The 24,486-nt window shown below is 47.7% G+C and overlaps 1 protein-coding gene and 1 pseudogene across 1 annotated transcript in view; one reads left to right on the top strand and one right to left on the bottom strand.

Annotated features, from left to right (window-relative positions):
• LOC119526318 overlaps positions 1-17,214 on the bottom strand; it is a 67,118-nt pseudogene extending 49,904 nt beyond the window's left edge.
• A 749-nt stretch (positions 17,215-17,963) lies between these two features.
• COLQ (collagen like tail subunit of asymmetric acetylcholinesterase) overlaps positions 17,964-24,486 on the top strand; it is a 29,851-nt gene continuing 23,328 nt past the window's right edge. Inside the window, exons 1-6 of the mRNA XM_037825296.1 lie at positions 17,964-18,012; positions 18,272-18,384; positions 19,367-19,468; positions 21,080-21,124; positions 21,425-21,451; positions 23,164-23,235. Of these exons, the coding sequence (XP_037681224.1) occupies positions 17,964-18,012; positions 18,272-18,384; positions 19,367-19,468; positions 21,080-21,124; positions 21,425-21,451; positions 23,164-23,235 (408 nt within the window). The remainder of the gene's footprint in view (positions 18,013-18,271; positions 18,385-19,366; positions 19,469-21,079; positions 21,125-21,424; positions 21,452-23,163; positions 23,236-24,486) is intronic.

Raw genomic sequence — 24,486 nt, 5'->3', positions numbered from 1 at the left:
AAGAATGTTTTTTGTTTTCTGCTTTAGGTCACAGGTAAAATGTCTTCCAGAAAACAAGCAAGCTAACTTACATCTTAGACCAGAATAAATTCCAAATGAATTAAGACTTAAATATAAAATATGAAACTATAAAAGTATTAGAAGAAATGTTGGGAGAATTTTTTTTAAAACTTTAATGTGGGGGAAAAACCCAGAAGTCATAAGAGAAGAGGCTTATACAACAAATTCTGCTACATAAAAATAAAAAATATGTGCATGGCAAAAGCAATAAAAAAACAAAGTCAAAAGGTCAAAACAAATTTGGGGATATTTGCAAAACAAACTGGGGAAAATATTTACTTAATAAAATAATTTCCTTATATATAAGAAGAAAATTATAAGAGAAAAAGACCAAAAATCCAGTGGAAAATGGAAAAAAGTATAAATGTCTCTAAAACACATGAAAATATCTTCAGTTTCATTCACTATAAGAGAAATGCAAATTAAAACCCCACTGAAATACCATTTTTCACCTATCACATGAGAAAAATTCAGGTCTGACATTACATTGTGCTGGCAAAGATATGTGGACACAGGCACTCTCAACCATGGCTGTGGGCAGGAATAAGGGTTGACAAAGGCTTTGTGGAGATGAATTAGGCAACATATAAAATTTCTAAATGCACACTTTCTTTGACCCAGCAATTCTATACCTAAATATTTATCTAGTGGTCAAGCTCACAGACATTCACAAAGATACATGTAGAAAGCTATTCTATTGCATCATTGTTTGTATCAGCAAATGTGTGCAACCACCCAAAGTCCATCAATAGTGGGCAGTCTGAAAAAATTATGGTCCTTCCAAATAAAGGAACATTATACTGCCATAAAAAGAATGTGGCTGCCTTTTATGTGGTTATGTAGAATAATTTCCTAGAGACACTATGAAGTGAAGAATCCAAGAGGAATCACTATATATATTGTAAGCACCCCTTTGAGTAAAAGGTGTGTGGGGAGTGGGGATATTATATTTACATATTTGCTTGTGTATCAATAAAATATTCCTGGAAGTATACATAGGAAACTAAATAATTGCCTGTTGGGAGAGGAACTCGGTGGCTGTGGACAGGGATAGGAGAGAGTTTTCATGCATACCCATTTATGCTCTGAATTTTGAATTACATGACTGTATTATCTATTCTAAAAAAACTAAACAACACATTATATATATACATATAAAAGAGAGCTTCTCATCTGGGGTGGGGACTGGGGTTTTCTGTCTTTAAAAGTCTGTTAGAACCAAAGCAGCAATGGGAATTTAGAGCTCAGAGAATTTCCAGAATGGTAGAATCATACAATTATTGGGCTGCAAAAATGCCAAGGTTCATCTTGCCAACTTGCTCTTTTGAGAAGCTCTATTGCTTAATTGAGTCCAAAAGGGTCAGAGAACGTTCCCGAGGTCTCCCAGTTTCTGGAGCACAAGGGTTTGAGTGGCTTGGCGAGAACAGAGGGGAGAGATGCCTGACCGTGCCGGTGGGCAGCCAGGGGACATCCAGGACCCGTCCTCCTCCCCACCCTGCTGCGGACCCTTGAACAACAAATGCCGGCAGCAGTGGGGGCAGAGATGGAGGGTGCTGGGGAAAGGGTTAAGAGAGCCACGTGGTTTTGAATTACAAGTGCTCATGGAGCTAAAATGTCACCACGGAAAAATGAAGATGTGGAAAATTAGCTGCTGGAAACACAGGGTCTTTCCACTCAGCCAGTTGTCAGCGGGTGTTGGAAAATAACCCTCCTCTTGGGCCTGATGCAGCTGGAGGGTTTCACCTCTGACCTATGGCCAGATCTCCCAAATAATCCTACATATTTGGCCTCCTCTGTCAAGCTCTAGCAGAAGATTTAATAGCTCTCACTGATCTATGCCTGTCTCTGTAATCAAATTCATCCGGCCATGAGGAGGTTTCTTTATGTTCCCTCAGCTCCTAATAACATTGTCTCCTCCTTCCTCTCTATTTACTACATGCCATTTGGTCAAATTAGAACTTGAACTCAAAAAGCAGATGCCTTCCCTTAGATAAGGTCCAAAAAATCCCCGTGGGAGGACAGGGGGATGGATTTATCTCTTTGAATCCTATGCATGAAAAGTCATTTTTGATATATGACTTATAAAATAAGAGCAAATGCAAGACAATTTTCTTTCATCCTTGGAGTCAGGGCAGAATTTTCCTCCTCAAGGCATCCCTGTGGGAGAGCAGAAGAGAATGTTCTTTAGGTGTCATTTGCAGGATTCACTTACCTGCTTGAGGAGCGGCTGGCAGGCTCCAGCAGCCAACACTGGAGTCCGAGCTCTGGGTAGCTTCAGGGGCCCCCAGATTTGGTCAACAAGGGCATTGGAGCCCACCAACTACCAGTCCTATCTCTTGTGGTGAAATCTTCTGTTGCCTACAGGAAAAATTTTTATTTTATTATTTTTTTATTATGAAAAATTTCAAACATTCAAAAAAGCAGAAAGAACTGCCCAGGGAACACCGATGCACCACCACAGTTAACATTTTGCTATATAACTCGGTCACCTATCTGTTCATCCATCCATCCATCTCATTTTTTGAGGGATTTCAAGGTGAGTCACAGGTCTGTTGCCCACTTTGAAGAGTAACCTTTTCAACAAGAAAGGTAAATGTATGTTTAATTGGAGGCCATGAGCCAACATACATGAGCCCTCTCTATGGCTGGGATAGTGTCAGATCAGGGATGGGGGAGCCACGGGGTCCCAGGGACATGCTGAAATGAGGACTCAGGGACTCACCAGGCTCCTAAAGCATCCTCGTGTTACCTCGAGAACGCGAGCTTCAGAGCGAAGGAGAACAGTGCTTGACCCTTGGGGCTGGGAGTCAGGGAGGCAACCAGAACTGTCTACTGCTTGTGAGGTTGCAATCCAGAAACCGGGACCTGAAGATGAGGAATTGTAAGGTTGTATTAGAAAGGCCTGGTCTGGGTGTTGGTAAACCCTCCCACCCCAGCCTCTCCTGTCAACGCCTCTGGCTCCTTTAGGTGCCACTGTTTCCCTTGGTTTCCTGCTCATTCTTTCCCAGTGGGAGGAGAGAGAGATCTCTGCTTTCTGCTGGTAACAGGATCTCCCAGTCTCCAGAGTCAGGCATCTGCATTCAGTCCCGACTCTGTTACCTACCGGTTGTGCGTGGCCTTTGGTGCATCCCTAATCTCTCTAAACCTTGTCTGAAGATGATGATAGCAGTATAATACATACTCGTGGGGTTGGTGTAGGGGATCAGATAAGGGTGGTGGGCACTCACTGAATGTTTTCCATTGTCAGCTCCTCAGATCTCAGAGTCCGGCAGCTATTGCTGCTGCTTTCTCTTTCCCTGGGTTTCTGTCCTGTGCACTGGTGCACTCCCCACCCCATGAGTAAGGAGACCCATCCCCTCGGAGGGGCAAGGCAGCACTGGCTATAATTTGATATCCAAGGCCTTGGTCTCTCACCGTCTGATAAACAGAGTTACTTCCTTGTAGGGTTGTGGTAAAGGACGGTATGTAGATATGGCCATTCCATGTCCCGGACTTTCTGGGAAAGTCCCCACTTCAAACATTCTGTTCTGTCATCAGAATACCAGGTCTCATTTGGCTACATTGGGAAAAATGGTCTCCATCCTTCTGAAGCACAATGCTCTAGGTGGAACACTTGTATAATGAGGTCAACACATTGAGCCCTGATTTGGCCACAAAGACGGGGATCGGACAGTAGTGTGGCCTCACTTCAGGGAGCCAAGAGCAGCTGAGATCTGGCCCTGTGGAAAGGCTGGCTCAACTGTCCCTTAGAGGTTAGGATTGACACCTGTGTTTGTTAGGCATGTGGCTTCAAACCTTAGCGTGCATTTTCAGAATCTCCCAGAGAGCTTGAGAAGACAAAGCTTGCTGGACCCCAACCCTGGAGTTTCTGATTCGGTAGGTCTGGAGTGTGACTGATGATTTGCATTTCTAATAGCTCCCAGCTGATGCTGATGCTGCTGGTCCAGCGATCACACTTTGAGAACTACTGGGTTAGGGTAACTCTGTCCACTGTCAGAAATAAGCACGAACATTTTAGTGCCTTAATATAAAAACAAATTTATATTTTGCTCACCTAACAGTCCAGTGTCCCTGGTTGGGGGCAGCTCACCTCCATTCTGCAATTCAGGGATGCAGGCCCTTCCCACTTTATGGCTCTGCCATCCCCCGTGGTATGAGTCCTCTGCTTTCAGGCAAGAAGAGTCACACGCCCCTGGCTATAGGCAGGAGGCCGGGAAATGCAGCCACTTCTCAGTGATGGCTCTGGCCTGTGGAAGGGAGAGTGCACATTTGGGGGTTGCTAGCCATCTCCACACAGCCCCAACTCTGAGGAGGCTGTGCTGTGAAATCCGTGGCTGGCAGTTAGCAGTGGAAGGGCCAGGCTGGAGGGAAACTGCCCTGCTCCTCAAGAGTGGGGAGAGTGGCAGGAGGAGTAGGGGTGGTTGGGGACCTGCTGAGCAGCCCCCAGGGGCTGGGGAAGATGGCCATGGGGAGGGCATCTCCTCACAGGGCTGTGTGCAACATTCCTTTTGAACTCTGACTTCAATTCTGTGCTAGCTGTGTGACCCGGGTCAAGTGATTTAGCTTCTCCAAGAGTTGGTTTTGTCCTCTGTAAAATGGGCATAATCACGTTGTGAGGGATAAATACAACAGTGCATGGTAAGTACTGAGCCCAGTCATCGTCATGGTTTCATGAGGAGGATTTTGCTAAACAAGGGTCAGCAAGGATGCAGCCCGGGAGCCACTCCTTTGTTTCATCTCAGGGAGGACAACACTAACGAGTCATGGCCCTCTTTCCTCAGAGGGCTTTTTTTTTTTTTTTTAAATTAAATTCAGTTTTATTGAAATACATTCACACACCATACAATCATCATGGTATACAATCCACTGTCCACAGTATGATAACATAGTTATGCATTCATCACCACAATCTATCTCTGAACATTTTCCTTACATCAGAAAGAACCAGAACAAGAATAAAAAATAAAAGTGAAAAAAGAACACCCAAATCATCCCCCCATCCCACCCCATTTGTCCTTTAGTTTTTATCCCCATTCCTCCACTCATCCATACACTAGATAAAGGGGGTGTGATCCACAAGGTCTTCACAATCACACTGTCACCCCTTGTAATCTACATTATTATATAATTGTCTTCAGGAGTCCAGACTGCTGGGTTGGAGTTTGGTAGTTTCAGGTATTTACTTCTAGCTATTCCAATATATTAAAACCTAAGAGGTGTTATCTATAAAGTGCATAAGAATGTCCACCAGAGTGACGTCTCGACTCCATTTGAAATTTCTCAGCCACTGAAACTATTTCGTCTCATTTTGCATCCCCCTTTTGGTCAAGAAGATACTCTCAGTCCCATGATGCCGGGTCCACATTCATCCCCGGAAGTCATATTCTGCATTGCCAGGGAGATTTACAACCCTGGGAGTCGGGTCGCACATAGAGGGGAGGGCAGCGAGTTCACCTGTCGAGATGGCTCAGTTAGAGAGAGAGAGGGCCACATCTGAGCAACAAAGAGGTACTCAGGGGGAGACTCTTAGGCACAATTATTTGCAAGTTTAGACTCTCCTTTGCAGTAACGACCTTCATAAGAGCAAGTCCCATGCTTGAGGGCTCAGCACATCAAACCGCCAGTCCCAATGTTTGTGACAACATCAACACCAGTCCACGTGAGGATGTCCAACACATCCACACCTTCCCCCAGATCCTTGGGGCTGGGGAGGGGGAGGCGCTGTAAATATATTTTTTATTATCTGCCCAAATTACTCTGGGATGTGTCACTATTTCACTCCAGCCTATATTAACCTACTGTATCTCACTTCCTATTCAAAGTTCCATGCAATTGTGGTGTTTGAACAAATTGACTGTAGAGTTGTACCGTTTAGAAAATTTAGATCCTGTACCAAATAGGTATCTCTTCCCTCAGAGGGCTTTTTAACAGTGTTCCAGGGAATCTATATCAGTCAGTTGGAGTTGGCAGATGAGATGAGGACAATTTGCCCTCCTTGGGCTAGAACATGGGCTTTTTCATCTCTGTAAGCCAGTTGCATAGCAAAGGCTTGGCACGTATTTGTGGTGTTAAGTTGAATCTATTATAGGACTCTCTTGAGTGAAAAAGAACATTGGGTCTGCAGGTGGAATCCTTTTCCTCCAAGCCCACTCTTCTGCCTACCCAGGTTTGGGTATTGGATAGACTTGAGGTGCCCCAGGGCTGGGGGGACCCTAGACTCTGCCCCCACACAAGCAGATGTCTTTGCCTCTAGTTGAGAACTCCAACCCTCCTGGGAAGGGCACCTGAGTTTCCAAGCCACAAAATCTCTCTGTGCGCGGTCAGGCTAGGAAGAGCAGCAGGAGGCTGACAGAATGGCAGGGAAGCGGCCTGCGTGTGGCCGTGGGGGCACAGGAGCTTCTGGAACAGCACCAGGGAAGCGATATCCCAGGAGTGGTCTTCTGGCCTGGTTGATGAATCCCAGGACCACAATTAAGACAAGATACCGCGAATATGACACCTGCTGACAGCTGCAGGAGAGCCCAGAAAATTTTATGGTGAATTAGATTTTTGCAGGCAGCTCCGGTGTGGTGAGCTGGTAACTGGGCAAGGGCCCCAGAGTCCCCTGACCAGCTGCCTCAAGGGCCAGGATTGCTCAACTGGGGGCAAGAGGGGTGAGTGATTCTCTGATTGCCCCTGTCCAGGTCCCCTATAGGGAGCCATTTAGATTTCAGGAATCACAGTCCCTGTAGAAGCCAGAGCTGGAAAGGACTCAGAATTCATCTGGTCCAATGTTCCCTTTTTACAAATGGGAGGACCAAGGACCAAAGAGGGAAGTGAGTTGCTCAGTGTCACAGAGCAGTTTACTGGCCAAATCAGGGCTAGAGACAAGGGTTCCTAACTCCCAGGCTAGCACACTTGGCTAAAGTTATAAGGAGTTGGAGCACGCATCCAGGCATCTGGCTTAAGGAAATTCAGCTGTCAGTGCTTGGAAAGACAGAGACAAGAGTGAGCCAGAGAGACACAGAGAGAACGAGACTGAGACAGAAAAGAGAGCAGCAGAAGGAGAGCGACACCGAGACAGAGAGAGACAGAGGAAGAGAGACAAAAGCAGAAATAGAGACAGAGTCAGGGTTGGAGAAATATAGAGATGAACAGAGAGAGGCAGGAAAGAGAAGCATAGGGGGACTGAAGCAGAAAGTCAGAGAGAGCTGGAGAGAGAGAGACAGAAAAAGGAGGAAAGCAACATAAATGGTGCAGGGAACTCAGGCCCACAGTCGACTCAGTGAGCACCAAGCATGCCATGGGAAAGGCAGCCTCGTGGGTGCCTTCTCGCCTCTCATGGGGTCTGCGTCCCCCTCCCTGAGCCTGCTCCTGGTATGCCTCAGACATGCGCCCCGAAAGGCAAGACAGGGACTGGGCAGGATAGACAGAGGCTGGGGAGGACTCCAGGACGCTCACGTGTACTGAACTTGGCACAGGGTGGGGGGTGGGGGGCACCTTGAGGGTTTATCTGCAGCAATTTTGTCCAGCCCAATTTATATGCTGTGTTATAGTCAACTCTTCTGTGCTTGGCTTGTCAGGGGCTAAGACATGCTTTGAGTGGATGAACAGGAGCGGACAAGCATGAGAAAGGAGCAGAGAGAAGTGCACAAGCTTGGGTCTGGGCAAAGAGAGCATCTCCCGTGATGGGGAGCCCAGCAGTTACGTCTGTAGGTGTCAGACAGGGTGAGTCCTCTCACACGTGGTGAGCCGGATTGCTCGAGCCCTCCCCGTCCCTCAACTCTGGCTCCGTGGCTGTGCACCAGCCCTCCTCTCACTGCCGGTCTCTTGTCCTCTTGTGGGGGTGTTATTGTCAAGCCTTCTGTGGAATGGTGGCACAGCTCTGATGAGTCTACAGCTCCGTTCCCACCCAGGTAGGAACTTGGAGAAGAGCTGGAGATGATATCTGGTTATGGGCCTCCTGCAGTTTCTGGAACTCAGGGTGTCTGTTCTAGAGCTTCGCTGCTCAGAGCCTTGTCCTGAACCAGCGGCATCTGCATCTCCTGGGAGTTTGCTGGAAATGGAGGTCCTGCTCCAGATCTACTGAATCAGTGTCTGCATTTTAACCAATGCCCATGTGACTCATGCACACATCAGCTGGAGAAGCACTGGGCTAGCTGATAAGCTCCCAGGCCTAGGACTCTCCTTGATTTCACTTTGGAGCACAGAATCCAAGACTGTTGGGGCTATAAGGGATCCTGGATAGCCTTTCTCCCAGACCCCCCTTTAGTCTCCAGATGGGGGCCAGGAATAAGTGAGGGAGTGGGTGCTTCTCCCAGACACTAACCTCTCTCCTCTCCAGGAAGCAGCCCCAGCAACTTCAGCTATGCAGAGCAGAGCTGAGAACCCATTAGAAAGTGGAAAAGGTCATTCTCATCCTCACTTAAAGCTCAGGCAGTCCTCAGAGCCCACCTCTCATGGCTCTTCCTCATAGTTACACACCATCCTGATCAGCCTTTTAAGCCCTGAGCAGTTTAGAAGCAGGAGAGAAGGGCGGAGGAAGGCAGTTCCAAGCTTACCTGTTCCTGGATGCTGGTGGGAAACTTTTCTGAGGCATGAGAGCAGGACGTAGGCAGAAAAACTATGAAAATCAGATAAGGAGCCCCTGGAACACATCCTCTGGGGTAATTTAGTACAGTAACAAGAAACCCTGAGAGTATAGTGAAGTAGGGAGGCTTGGGTGCTGGGAAGCCTGGGTTGGAAGCCAAATCTAGCCAGTTGGCTAACTTCGTGAGCTTGATGCACGCTGACCTCCCCAAGCCTCCAAGTGCCATCTGAAAATTGGGACTCAGAACCCTTTGGTAACGTTGCTGGTGTGTGATATCATAGGCTAACGGATGGGAGAGAGCTTGGTAAGCAGGAAAGGTTTATGCAATTGTTTGCTGTAATTATGATCTTCATGAATCTGAGTCATTAGGTTCAAAATAGATATTCACACACCCACAGAGTTGAACAGACCTCAGCAGTTGTCTAGATCAGTGACCTTCATTTTTATGATAACGAAACAGTACAGTTGAGCGTTTTACATGTGTAAACCTTTTTAGACAAAATTTGATGTCAATGCGTGAAAGCTTAAATGATCTTGGTACTGAACATAGTAAAATCTTCCATCTTCAAGGATTTGTGAAATGAGGTTTGCAAAATGAAGAGCTTCAGGAATATAGCCCAGAACAGAGGAATTCGGGAAAATGTGATACAGGTGGTATTTCTGCACCTGCCTGGGACTTAGGACTGAGCGCTACACACCCTCATTGCTGCTTTCTCTGATGTTTTAGACTCTGTGTTTCTGAGGAGAACCAACTAAACTTCTTCAGATTCCAGAAAAGAGGCTGAGCCCACCCTTCTGTCCCATGGGCCTCCCACCTTGGTACCAGAAAATCTCTGCTTTCAAGGCTCAACTCAAATGCCACTTCTTCCAGGAAGCCTTCTCTGATTTCCTACTCGACTGGTACCCATCTCTTCCTCTTGTAAACCCTTTCAGACACCCCAAAACCATGTGAGCCACTCCTCTTTTTCCATCTGATACAGTAGTTACCTGCGACTATGTTGATAAAAGAGCCTCTACTCTGTTCCGGGAACTCCAGATGTTTTAGTACTAATCCTCACAACAAACTTGCAAAGCAAGTTTTGCCTAAGGATGGTTTCGCTGTCCCTATGTTATAGATAAGAAAGCTGAGACCTAGAAAACTTGAATAACTTCCTCAAGGTCACAGGTCTAGAGCCCCCATTTCCTTGAGTCCAAGGCCTATTCCGTTCTACACGCGGAATAGCAAATTCTGAGGGCAGTAGCTATGCCTAATTATTGTATCTTGCACACATTTGGCACCTAATGTGTTTCTGAATGAAGGAAACAGTAAGTGAATAAAGGAATGCAAGAAGTATCCTTTCATTTGAAGGCTCAGGGGTCAGCAAGCTATGGGCTGCCAGCCAAATCCAGAGCTCCTCCTAGTTTTGTAAATAAAGTTTTCTTGGAACACAGCCACACTCATTCCTTTACGGACTGCTGGGGCTGCTTTCATGCTACAATGGCAGAGCCGAATGGTTGTGACAGAGACCTGATGACCCACAGAGCCTATCTAGTCCTTTATAGAAAAGCCTGGTGATTCCTGCTAGAGCTTTTGGTGTTTGCCAACTACTAATAATCATGTCTTGTATGATCTAGAATATTCTGTGTGTGTTTATGTGTGTATGTGTTTGCACATTGGTTATGACTATAAAGTATCAGGCAGATTTCCACATGTATCTGGTAGACACCACTTTATTATTTTATAGGCAGCCTTCATCTGAATGTTAAGTACTCTCTGGTTTGCTGCATGTGCCCTTTGGAGATACGTTTTGTTTTTCTTTTTTTTTCTTTTAAATTAAGCTTATCTTTGTTGGCAGCCCCTTGGCAGACATGGTGAGGGCCCAGGTCCTTGGCAGCTGCAGTCTTCCCTGCAGCAGAGGAGGGCAGATTCCCCCTGGACAATCACAGTGGGCGGTTGACTTTGAGGTTTGCCAGAGCAGTATTGACAGGGCAGGTTTTGAGCCAAATGAAAAGCAGCCTCTTCGACCGACTGCGCTCTGTTTCCTCTCTGCTTGCAGGGATGATCAGTATCCCTGGGCTCCCAACCTCACCTCCACCCCAGGCTGAGATCACTCGTGCTCTCCCAAGCCCCTGGCTAGTGCAGCTCTCGTGGGAGACCAGAGCCGGGCTGCCTACCCACTCCTGCTAGCCCCTGCATCCCTGGCATTGGGGCAGAAGCAACATCAAAGCAGGGAGTGGCTGGATCCCACCCCAAATGCCAAGCAGGCCAGGCGCTGGGAGCCCTTGGGGGCGTGATAAATCTCAGCCTGTCTCGGGCTTGTGTTACCTGGCCAGTTCGCCTTGGGCCTTGCCCCACTATGACCGGCCCATCTTTCAGCTTCTCTCATCTGCTCACCATTTCAGGACTGCTCTGTTACTCAACTTGCTGCTTGGGTGAGTTGTGTGTGTGTGTATGTTTGTGTGTGCACGTGTGCACGCATGCATGCACTGTTTTGGAAACAAGTTTCTTGGAAAGCAGATTTGTTCTGGAAGCTTTCAGCAGCCTTTAAATTTTGAACTCTTCAGCCACCGTTGGAATTGCAACGTAAAGGGGGTTTGGCAGTGGAGTTGGTGGGAACCTTGGTATCCATTGCCTGTGTCCTTGACTTTGGGGCGGCAGGCTGGGGGCTGCTGCTCCTTTGGTGAGGGTTCTTTTCATTGGCTGTGAAGTAAATTCATGTTCAGTGGTCTGTGGCTGCCCTGGTGGTGGGTGGCCAAGCCACTCTTCATCACCCTCCAGGCTCACGGGCTTGGGTCATGCCGCTCTCCATCCCACAGGCAGCAACTACCAAATCGCCAAATCATTTTCTTAGTAGCTGTGTCCTCCTCCGCCTGTCCCTCCCCACTGCTCCAGGCCCACTCAGGGGCAAATCAGAAGGTGACAAACTTCTACCATGGTCTTTCAGAGAAGTCCTTGAACTTTTAGAATCGGAATTTCGTTTTCAAGATGCGTGTGGTGTGTGGGGGGTGGTGGGGTGGGGTGTGGTTTGAAGGAAAATTGTATGGTGCAGCCTTCTCTGGTATATGTCAGTCAGGGAAAACTTTGGGCAAATTGCTGCCAGTTCATCTCAGAACATCCTTGTAACTGAGACATCCAATTCACGGGCAGAGCACATAGTGATGCTGTCCAGAATGTGATTTTTACTCTCTCTCCTCTGCCCCATCTCCTTCTAGCGGGATTCCAATTGGCAGTGAAAGGCCCAAAAAGCAGGAGGAGGTGAAAGCAAAAAGTCTGAAGAGTCCACCAAGTGGATAATCAATTGTAGAATAGTTAACCTATGGCTGCATTTGTATGTTTCTTGACATGTTCAGGCAGGATGTTTGTGTCATTTCTTTCCTTTGGTGACTTCTAATGGCACATTTGATTGATTTGAGGGAGGGGCTGCTTGATGCAAGAACAGGGGGCAGAAATCAAAAAAGTTCTCTTGGGATGGTCTGGTGAGCAGAGATGCACACGGACATAGTGGTGACCCTGGGGTCACATTTATAAAACAGGACTTTGGAGATGTCCTTATTTTACAAATGAAGATATTTGAGTCTCGGTTTGCAGAAGCAGATCTTGCCAAGTTGCATGGGCACTTGCATGCAGACTCATACTTTTTGATCCAAATCCCTCTATTTCCAATAGTAAGTTAGAGTGAATCAGGGATGTCCATGGATGTGCTTCAGTTTCCTTGAAATGACACATAGCAGAAAAGTTTCTTTTGAAGAGTGGGTGGATATTGCACCATAGGGCAAAACCAGCATCAACATCAGCAAAACACACAAACATTTGCTAAAAAACCTGCATCAGACTCGGGATTATTTGTAACCAAGGCAGTGGCCACATACAATATGACTTTGGCGTCTTTAAGTAGGGCCAAATGGTCCTGAAATTCCAAGATAGTTAGCATTTCCAAGGCAGCTGCCTGGGGCTGAGCCGCGTGGTGCACTCAGCTTTCCGCAGGCTCTGGGTCCATGCACACATGGTTGTTTCCATTACAACCGGGCCTGCTGGGTCTTTTCCAGGCTGGACCCTGAGCTCAGACACGATTCCACGGAGGCAGCATGGTCCTCAGAGAGACCCACAGGCCACTCTGATGACACCAAAATAGCCCTGTGACGTCCCGGCTTAGTTGACCAGGGAGGAAAGCTGCTCCCAACCACGTCCACCTGATGGAAATATTCTGAGCTGGAATGAGCTGTAAATAAACCAGACTGTGCTAAAAACAAATAGCTCCAGGGACTTCAGGGAGGAGGAGGGCAGAAATAGATGGCCTTCACCTGCTGGAAATGAAGTAGGTCAAGGAGGAAGGGTGAGAAGGGATTGGGGAGGGTGAACGACATGGATGCCTTAGCAGGAAAAACATCTGATAATTTATGTTCACTAATGTGTTCTCCAATTTCCAGGAAGAAATAAGAGAAGTGATTGCTTTAAATGATACGGGGCCTTTCACTGGTGGGGGGTGAGGGGAGGCCATAAATGAGGTGGAAACCTAAATGCTGGTGAATAAAAATCAGCCAAGGGGAACTGCAAGCCTCCCAGGTGCTCCCAGCTGGGTCAGTCTTTGGGGAAAATGGCAGCCTCAGACCTTAGCAGTCTGCTGAGACCGAAGTGAAACCACAACTGGGGGGTCACGAAGGGGTTCTGGAGTGGTAGCGTGTGTCTGCCAGGCTTCTATACTGCCTGAGGTTGGCTTGGAGGTGCCACCTTTGTCTTATTGAACACTATAGGAAAGAAATTTGAGAAACCTTAAGAAGAACATCATGGATGTTAATGTCGAGCTCTATAACTATATAGCTCTATTATTTTACTGCTGAGCAAGAGAAAAGCAGCCCCTGACAGCAGGAGCTGGCCTGACATTCACAGATTGGCCCCTGTGTTCTCCTGTTGAACCTAAACAATTTCACAGGACAAGAGCAGGCAAAGTCACCCTGTGCCTGTGATGTATCAAGACAAAAACAAGGCCACTCTGTGACCATGTCTGAATTTAGACAAAAACAAGGCTATTACCCAAACCACAAAATGACCAAATACCCCTGATCCTTGCTACTAATGCTTGTCTTAGTCTTGCTCTGCTCTTCTCGCCTTCTAGATGAGATTTATTAAGACACTCGATGGTAAAATAGCCCCTGTTTCCTAAGAGCATCTAATCCAAAGAAGAACCCCACTTCCTCATGATCTCCCCCAAATCAACTAGCAGAAGCCCTAATGCTATAATAAATTCATTCTAACACGGAGATGCCCCGTGATTCCCCCTGGTGAGTGTTCTCCCTTGTTTCAACGAGGCAATAAACCCAACTTTGTTCAACTACAGGTGGTCTTTGCTTGGAGGTCTCAAGTTACTGTCATGAGAATTCCTTGCTTTTCTTCTGAGCCAGGCCTTCATTTCCCATATGCCGTCACAGTGTAGAGATTAAAGGAAGCGCTCTGGAGCCAGGCTGCCTGGGTTCAACTCCTGGCTCTGTCACTAACTGCTGCAATGACCTTGGGCAAGTTGCTTCACCTCTTTTTGCCTCGGTTAGCTGATTTGCAGAGCGGGAGTTTGCTGTTGCTGCTGATCATAGTACATACCTCTTAGGGTTGTTGTGAAGACAGGGTGAATTTACATATGTGATGTGCTTAAATGGTACCTGTCATTTGTGGAGAACCTAGTGTGTGCCAGGTGCTGTGCTAGACCTGGGGGCAAAAACTGGCCCTCAACCCCCGGAGAGCACCGTTTAGTCAGGCAGATACAAGGAAACGGTTTCAGCCCCGTGGAGAAGAGTGAACATAGTGGTAAACCCAGAGAAAAACATGGCAGGGCCACTTAACCCTGGCCTGGGAAGTCAAGGAAAGCTTGCTGGTGGAGGGAGCACCTGAATGGTTCTTGGTGAATAAGTAAGAATCAGGGTTGGGGCTGGCTGTGGGATGGGGAGAGGGTGGGATAAGAGCAGAAGGGCCTTGGCAGCCACTTGAGCTCCACAGGCCTCACTCTCTATAGGTCAGGGACCACCATTCAGGCATCTTCCTGCCTCCAGCAAAACCTGGCCCAGGGACTGGCACAAGGGTGTGCTCAAATGAATTAATGTCTAACACTAAATTTGGCAGCTTTCCCCACAGACTGGTGCCTCCCCTGTATTTTCTCATCCTCTGACCACTGTTGATTCCTCCTCTTCTTTCTCCTACAGTACATCAGCCCCAAGTTTCTTTCTTGTCAGTAATGTTTGCATTGGTCCCTTCCTTTCTGTCCTCTCTGCTTCTGCTTCCACGGGCACACAGACCCTAATGTGCAGACTCCACGTTTGACTGGCTGCTTGCCCCTCATTCCCTAAGCTCTCCCTTGCCCCACTTTTCCTGCACAGTCTCTCCCAGTACCTCTTTGATTCTGTCACTCATTTACTCAGTACCTTCCATGGCTCCCTACTACTTTCCAGATAAAGCCCAAACCCATTGGTGGGGCATCTGTACAATCTAGCCTCAAATTAACTTTCCAGCCTCCCCTGCCATCCCCTCTACTGTGCTCGTAAGTACCCCCTTTCCAGAGTTAGAACAACATCTGGAAACTTCTTGCTCCTGGACTGTATTTGACATACCTTGGGTACCTGCCTGCCCTTGCCCCTTCTGTGGGAATCTCCTCCCAGAGCCTCTGTTGAGCAAGAACAGACCCTGAGATCCTGCTAAAATTGAGCCTGGGCCAGAGCAGGCTCTGAACAGCTGTCCCAGTGACTATACCTGGTTGGAAAAGACATGCAGGGCAATCAGATTCCCTGTCATGGGTATTATAAATACGAGCCACAAAGGGATGTTCCAGACAAAGCAGATACTTGAGGTAAAGTTGAGTCGAGGCAACACTGGGGCGGCCTTCATGGGGTAGGGGTGAGCAGGGCAGGGTGAGGTAATGAAGATGCATAAGAATGGTCAGAATGGTGTGTGCACAGAGAGAAGCAAAGAAGGGGGGGAGGAGAGGGAGGGAGAGAGGGAGAGAGAGGGACACAAGGAGAGTGCGTGTCCCTGTCTGAGTCTTGGTTCCATGCTTCCTGAAATGAATCAGCTTTACAATAAAGCTCCCCTTCCCCTCACATGGGTGGACTTCTCCCTCTGGCCCTCAGAGTAGCCCAGAACAGAGCCCTGACTCTCGCTGCCATTCCTCCCTGTTCCCCGGAGCTTTCCCTGCTTCCCTCACACCCCACCCGCACCCAGTCCTTCAAGGCTGAGCCCCGGTGGCCATAACTCCCAGATTTTGCCTGGACCTGGAAGACTTCCCGTCTAAACCTTCCCTGATGTTCCAGGACCAGCACAGATGCCACCTTTCCAGAAAGCCTCTGTGTCCACCCCAGCTGGAGGTCACCTCTTGATCCTCCGAGTCCCTTTTAGCACTGTTCCTATGGCCTGGAGCAGATGCTGTTTGGTGTTGGGGTGACACCTTCTGTGGGACTGTTTGTGGCCGAGCCAATCACAACGCATGAGTTACACCAACAGGTTTCAATGGGGCCATTTGGGAAATCTTCAAGGGTGTTTTGGTTGTCACAGTGACCAGGGTGGCATCTTTATGGAGCTGTAGCCAGGGATGGGAGATGTCCTTTATAGGGGAGAATCATGCATCAAGAATTGTGCCATGACCTACATGATTTTGAAATGTCCCACGGAACTTTCATACCTGTGTGTAATGTCCTTATCCTAGAACCTAATTCTCTTTCACACAGATATTTTTTGCACTGTTTTAATATAAACTGAATTTTCTGAGACTGCTACTACTGAGTGATAATTCTGCTTTGTTTGGCTGGGAACTTTACCAAGTGTTCATTATTTTGGAAAATTTCATCACTGGTGGCCACATCCCCTTTAGCATTTGGGTAGCTGATATTCTTAGCTGTTGGCATTCACAGTAATTTCACATATGCAAGCATCTAACTACATCTGGTGGTTGCCCTGGCCTTATATAATCAAAATACACATCATTATATCACTAATCTTATATTCCTCTTGTTTATTACATTTAGAACATTATATTGATTTTTTTAAAATTGTGTATAGATAAGTTGTATTATTTATGAATTTCATTTTAGGATAATAATGGGGTCTTTACAAAGTATTTCTTTTAAAATGGGGTGTTGGGTCCGAAAGGGCTGATGCTATTGGCATAGGCAGTAGGATGCTCATTCTCCCCCATGTCAGGGTGGGATGTGCACCGGGCGGAGCACCCACCACTTACCTAATGTCTGAAGGCGGGTCCTGGAAGACAGAGTGGAAATAGTAGGTGGGCACTGACCCCCGGGAGAGAAGACTGGAAACTGGGTTCAGGGCATAGAAGCATGTGGAGCACAACCTCTGTATGTTCTGTGGGATTAGGCGTTTGGTGAAGGGGTGGCAGTGAGGGTACCAGCGTGAGACCCAAACTGGGAACTGAAAAAAACACAATGAACATGCTGACCTATGAGTTTTGGTGAACATAAGCATGCGTCTTTCTGTTGGTAAATATCTAGGAGCGGAATTGTTGGGCCATAGTGTATCCTATGTTCAGCTTTAGTAGAAAATGCTACAGTGAAGTCATTGTACCAACTTACGTTTCCACCAGCCAATGAATAATATTCTGGTTGTTCCACATCCTTGCCAACATTTGTTATTTTCTGTCTTTTCATCTTAGTCATTCTGGTGGGTGTGTGGTGGGATCAACCTATATGTCCCTCAGCAGCAGAAGGGATATGTAGATTGTGGAATGTTCACACAATGGAACTCTATTCAGCAATAGCAATGAATGAACTACAACTGTGAGAAACAACCTGAGACCCCACAAACACTATGATAAACAAAAGAAGCCCAAACACAAAAGAGTTCATGCTATGTGATTCCATTTATACAACCTTTGAAAACAGGCAAAATGAATCTATGGTGTTAGAAGTCAAAGTGATGGGGTGTTAGAGATTGGAGAGGAGCTTGAGAGGCCTTCTGGGTGCTGTTGCTTGATCTGGGTGCTAGACCAATCTATCGGTTTGTATACTTGTGGTCTGTACATTTTTTGTAAGGTACACATCAGCATATACTAACGTTGAACATGGGGGAGATTCTGTGTGAAAATGAAGCTGTAGGGCCCAGGGCCCTCCTTTCATCTCCTCACGTGGGATTGGGCCACCCAAGCATTGTGGTTTTGAAAGGTAACTCTGGTGAGCATGGGTGACACCAAATGTGTGTGTACTGTCTGGAGTCAAGTATGCACCTTGAATCACGGCTCCAGATCCCTTATATTCAATCCTCTCCTCCAGCCCTGGCTGCCTCCCTCACAGAAGGATTTCCCTCTAAGTACAATGTCAAAGTTATTAACAAACACTTCTTCTCCCCATCTCTTGGGCATGCATTATGAGTGTATTTGAACTTGGCATTCCTCACGGCACTTACAAGGTGACAGGTCAGTACCAACAGAAGGAGAAATGGACTCTGTAGTGGTCCTGGTATCGGTACCATATGCTCATTTATTAACCATGTTAACTCAGCACCAGAGAGGAGAGGGCTATGTCAAGTAGTGAAAGAGAGGTCTGCTCCCATCGAAAAGGCTAGAAGTGAGACTGGGAAGTTTGGGGTGACAGCTGGTTCCCCCTGGGCCCGGTGGGCAGGATGGAGATCTTAGCACCACCCCATGCTGACGAGCAGCAGTTTTCTCTGAACAGCTCTCCCCGGCCTGGATCAGAAGAAGCGTGGCGGCCACAGAGCTTGCTGCCTGCTGACGCCCCCTCCGCCCCCATTATTCCCCCCACCGTTCTTCAGAGGGGGCCAAAGTCCGGTGAGTACTTCAGGACTTGTTAGAGAATAGAATTGTAGGGTCCTCAGTGCCCGCCCCATAGCTGCACCCCTCTGCCCGCACCACTCAGTGTGGGCTGACTCCAGAATTTTTTCTGAGTGATCCAACCCTTTAGTCTTGCGGAGCAGGTTGAACCCTGGAAAGGACATTTTGCAGTTTCTGGCAAAATTGTTTTAAATAAGTTATGGAGGGGGATTCTTCTCAGCACGGAATTGGATTTGGCAAAGTGTCCCATCTTCCCGAAAGTAATGAGATGAATTTATAACTTTCTGGACTGCCATCAGCCATTCAGATACAGACTTTCTCCTCTTGTTTTTCTCTTCTCCAAGTGTTATGCAATTCCCTTTCCCAGCCCACGTCTAATGTAGACCATTTCAGTGAAGCAGCATGGGAAATAGTCTCCCCCTAGCCATACTGAGGTGTGTGAGAAGGAACAGGATTTGTAAAGAGAGGAAAAAGTGAGGAAAGGAGCAGGATTCAGGTAGCTGACCTAGAAGACAAGAGGCCAGGGCATTCAGGGACTTGGGACTCTCAGACCGTTCTGGAAACTCTTAGACCCGCACTGTCCAAGACAGTTGCCACTAGCTGCATGTTGCTATTGAGCACTTTTAATGTGGCTACTAGACAATTTAAACTGCATAAGTGGCTCACATATGTGGCTCACGTTGTATTTCTCTTGGACAATGCTACCTTAGACATTGGATAAAGCCCCTGAAATGAGCTTCCTAACTTCATCAAAGTGGCTATTTTTTCTCTGTAATCAACTCAAGCCAGGGATGTCTCGAGAGCGATGAGACAACAGTCACCAGTGGGCCAGAAGGTCGTCTTCTTGGGACACCCATTGGGGTGTCCAGGAACCACCAGTTTTGGGGACGGGGCCCTGAAGCAGGATTATGTCCAGGGTGGTGACCCTTCTCCTGTCCCCCAAGTCTTACCTATAACCCTGTGTTGCTTTGCATGGAAGCTTCTCTCCCCAGACATGAAGAATCTCGTCCTCGAGCTCAAGACCACACAGTCTCCATGTGTGCAGGGATTGCTCGGCTCCCCTGGGCCCCCCGGCCCTCAGGTGGGTGCGCTCTGCTGGGCCCTTTTTTGCAGTGAAGCCCAGTGGGCATAGCTCTTAGTGTCTGTCCCTGCTCACGTGATAGGGGGCTGTTTTTCCTTCTCTAGCTCACCTCCAGCTCCAGGGCCACATGGATAGAACACTGGCTCTTCTCTGGGTGAATGCTGGCCTCCCAGCCTTGATTTCCTCACCTCTGCAATGGGGGTAGTAATTAGCCCTGCTGTACTGGATTTTGCGGGGTGGTGGTGGGGAGACCAAGTGAGATGCTGCCCATATGGATGTGGCAGCAGCATTGGCATCATCTGGGAGCTTGTTAGAAATGCAGAATCTCAATTCCCCTCCCAACATCCAATCAGAATCTGCATTTCAATAAGATCCCTAGTGAATCCTCTGCACATTAACATTTGAGAAGCTTTGAGTGAGGGAACAATAGCCTTGTAAAATCGTCTAGCCCCATTTCAAGAAATGGAAAAAAACTGAGGCTTGGAAAAATGAAGAGATTGGAAACCAGAATGTTCTTTTCTCCCCTCCCCAATACAGATTAGCCAAAGACAGTGGTTCCCAAACCTATTTGCGCATTTGAATCACCTGGAGGACTTCAGAAATTACTGATCCTGTGCCCCTTCTCTAGAGATTGTGATTTAATTTGTATGGTGTATGGCCCGGGCTTTGGAATTTTTCAAAACTCCCCAGGAGATTCTAAAGTGGACAGGTTTGGGAACCACTGACTGAGGGAGCTGTTTGTCATCTTGTCACGTCTGGCACAAATCATCTTTCAAACAGGCTTTTCGTTGTGCATGTTCACCTGCAGGTTTGGGGGATGAAGTGGGAGCCTGGGGATTTTGATGGATTTCCTTCCTGCTGTTCTGGGGAATTTGGAAAACAGTTAGCCAACTGCACATTTCACAGCTGCGTGGGCAGAAAGCAGCTACATACTGACTGTGGTTGTGAAGAGCTGTGGTGGAATGGGTGCTAAAGTTCCTAAACTGGAGTCAGCCACTCCTGTGATGGGTGATGGGATGAAAGTGCACTATTTACTTGCCCACATTCTTACCATCTTATAAAAAAGAGACTTTTGCTGCCAAAGGAGGGAAGGGGAGAATCCTTTGGCAACCTGCTACCCATAGATCAACCATGGGAATTTCTAAGTCTGCTACTGCTAAGAGTGAGACTTAACTCTCCCCCTTGTTGGGGTCCAGGGAAGCTTGGTAAGAGCAGTCGATAAAAGAGGAGGTGAAGCAGCCTATTTTCAGCAGAAAGAATTTCTTCAAGCTTCTTTAGTTCTCACCAAGCACTCGGGGTATCTCAGGCAACCAAAGGGTTTCAGGGTGAAAATTAGAATCGTGGAGAATCGATGTAGGCATGGCAACCTGGTGCCACTGGGGACATCTCAGAGAAAACTAGAAGAGGAGGAGGTACAAGGGGAGGAGACTGGGCTGGACGGCATGAGAGGGTCCCTCCTGGGGTCCCTGGAGGCCCCATAGGTGCATGGAGAATGAGGCTGCTATGAGTGCCCAGTGTCGCCTGCGCCTCCCTCCTGGGCCTGCCTCTCTCACCACCAGTCCTGCCCTGGTTTCATATGTACATTCCTCACATCTTGTCTTGATTGTACAGGGTCCACCGGGGCTTCCTGGCAAGACAGGACCAAAGGGAGAAAAGGTATGAGCCGCTGCTTTCTTCACCCACCTCTCCTTGATAACCAGCCCATTTTCGAGGGATGCCACCAAGAATTTTCTGTTTGACTATTTTCTGGTTGAGGTTTCAAAGCATATGTCAATTCTGCCTTAGTGCATGTGGATGGGCTCTATGATGACTAGGATGGGGTGTGGCAGGGGTGCTAGGAGCAGCTAAGCTGCCAAGCCGCGGGGCCATGCGCAGTCACCGGCCCTCACTCAACCCTCTGCCTCCAGAACTTTTCTTTCAGAGCCGCCTCTGCTTACCTGTCTTCTCCATCCACAGGGGGAGCTTGGCCAACCAGGAAGGAAGGTATGATTCACGCTGTTCTGTCAGTGTCACATGGGCAACTGTTCTCCACGTGCGTGTGAGGGAGTGAGTGTGCACTCCCTGGGGTGGGGGCCCCCAACACCCAGGCAGGCGATGTGGGTGCTGCCATCCTGGTAGTAACAGTGGCAACCTTGGGTCAGGAGCTGGAGCCTGCTTCTGCCCGGCATTTGGACTCCTTCTCAAGGTTGCCCAGCTCTGCCCCAGCCTCAGGCCATCTCTCCTGCCACCCATCAGAAAACCCCCCAAGGCCCCGCAACCAGTGACACAAAATGGCTCTCATTGCTTATTCGATTAAATTGGAACAAAGTGCCAGAATGGACAGAAACAAATAGCTTTTCCTTTCTGGCCCAGGTGAGATGAAAGGGAGGCACTTAAGGTTTCAGTGACCCTGGGTGGACCAAACACCTGATATCAAGAGCCTCATAAATGTCAAGAGGGAATAAGCCAGCAGCCTCTTTTATTCACTGTGGTCAGTGGAGAGTGACAGCTAAAGCCCAGGTCTTGGTGACAGAGGGAGGTGCAAAAAAACTGGCCGAGAAAGATGCCCATGGTTCTAAATATAAATCACTTTTTTCCTGGTTGAATGTTTTTATTCAAATGGTTTCACTGTCAACAAAAGCCCCCAATAAATACAAAAAAACCTTTGTATGTCAGTTACAACTCTTCAGGGCACAGACAACATCTCCAGCCAAGGCACAGAGGCTGCCTGAAGTGCTGGGCTGAAGAGGATTCTGGGGTGGTCTCCATGCTTAGAGCTGACAAGGGCCATCATTGATTAGGGATATAGGAGGCAAGAGGAGAAAGCAGCACACACGCCAGCATTTGTCATCTCTGGTTTACAGGCTGAGTCCTCTACATCTCTAGCTAAACTAAATGTGAAACCAGCCAATGGGTGCAGAACCCAAGATAGACTCCAGGTCCCTGTGCACTCTCTCTTGCAGTGCTTGCTCTTCCACAGCCTCTGGCTTAGGTTGCCTCCCTAGAAGCAGAGACAGAGACAGCCTGTACAATGTGCAAGTGAATTAAGTATTAAAGGAGCACTCTCAGGTGGAGCCTGTAGGGGAAAAGCTGGATGGGGCAAGGGAAGAAGCCAAGCAAGGATGTTGTATCAGGTGAAATCCAGCCTCAATTTGGTCCCTGGGGTGGCTCTGGAGTGTAATGTTCACCAGAGTTTGTTCTACCTTAAGCCAAGGGAGCTGGGCTACTGGCTTCAGGAAGGGGAGATAGGCAGCTCCAATCCCCCAGGGACAAACTCTACAGTTGCAGATTGCATGGATGAGATATTAGGAACAACCAGGGCAGCCACTTGAGAATGGGCACCTTGATACATAGAAAAGATCGTGAAGGAGTACCCACAGCATCTGCTACCGGCCCCCACTGGAATGCAGGGAACAATTGGGTGGGTGGATGGAGGTGATGAAGATGGAAAACCAAGAGTTTAGAATCCCTCCTCCACCACCTTCCATTTCTTGAATAGAATGAGATCTTGTTTGTTGACACAATGCGACACTATGGGCTTTAACTTAGACCTCACAGAGTAGACTTGTCCTTTCTAAGCCATCAGTCTTTGGAGGGTGGGGATGAGGGTCCTGGGAGTGTGCTCAGAGGTCCTACACTGCACTCTGGGCTCCTTTAATTCCTGGAAGGAGAGAAACAAACCCACTTGTCCTGACTCTTGTTCCTGGTCTTTGAAGGGTAGACCTGGACCCCCGGGTGTTCCCGGCATGCCTGGGCCCATCGGCTGGCCAGGCCCTGAAGGACCCAGGGTAAGTGTGGGGCACTTGGGGTTCACGTAATGTCAGAATATGAGGGGAGAAGATGGCAGTTCCCCGACCCTGTACATAGTCAGTCAAACTCATTCAAGAGGGGCAGGAAGAAGAGAGCGCAAGGATTCCCGCAGGGTGGGGTCTTTTCTTCAAGGCAGACACACTAGTCCAGGGTCCCCAACCATTTCCTCTGTCACTTGGACCGCAAGACCTTGATCAGTCCTGCAGCTCTGCCCCTGTGGGAGGAGAAATGGGGGGCTGTTCCCCTCTTTCATAGGGACCCTGGTTCTCCACTGCCCTGAGACTTTGGTTTCACTGGAGATAACTCAAGAGGGACTTGTTTCTGGGAAGCCCTCAGTCTGTCTTACTGACCTGGAAGTGGAGGTAGAGGGCTGAGGAGGATGGGTGTTTGCTGGCTGGAAAGACTAAATCTTACTCCAAAATGCCTATGAAATCCTCTTCTTCAGACAGGCTATGGAAAACAAACGCATCCACACCCAATCTTTTGTGTGCATTCTTCTTGCTGTTGGTCATAGTGGAGAGGGTGCAAAAGTCAGGAATTTTACCTGGGGAGGTCAGGGGGTGTTGCCATCTGCTCTGATTCACCTACTTGGCTGTATTGTGGGGATAGAAAACTGTGTTTCCAGTCATCTTAGGAAAAGTTCAAAGGACATTTCTTTAAAGAATCTACTGCATAGAGCTAAAGCTGTCTAATATAGCAGCCACTAGCCACATGTGGCCACTGAGCACCTGAAGTGTGGTTAGTGTGACTGAGAAACTGAAGTCTTCATTTCAGTTAATTAAGTTTGAATTTAAAAAGTGATACTCAATTCAGCTATTGAATAACTTTTAACTATGTTTGGAACAGCTGGGTTGTGTGACTCTGATGCCGAACAAATGCAGGGTTCTCTGTCTGATGCACACAACAGCCAATCGATGACTCTGGGGTTTCAAAGAGAAAAAGAGTTTATTGCTATGCACAAAGCAGGAGACCAGATGGCCTCTCAGCCCAAAAATCGATCTCCCTGTGTCAAAGGAGTCCAGGGTTTTTATGGATTCCAACAAGGGGAGATAGAGTTGTTATCATTACAATAGTAAGTATAACAGGGCTGAGACTAGGCTGGAATAACCATTACCATAGTAACTGTAAACAGGGCTGAGACCAGTTGAGTTTCAGTAACTTCAGGTATTAACTTCTACCTATTCTACAATATAGAAAGAAAAAAAAATCTATATAATGATTTGGTAATC

Source organism: Choloepus didactylus, chromosome 1 (genome assembly GCF_015220235.1).
Source record: "Choloepus didactylus isolate mChoDid1 chromosome 1, mChoDid1.pri, whole genome shotgun sequence".
Classification (NCBI taxonomy): Eukaryota; Metazoa; Chordata; class Mammalia; order Pilosa; family Megalonychidae; genus Choloepus; species Choloepus didactylus.
This window is presented reverse-complemented; position numbering and strand designations above follow the sequence as displayed.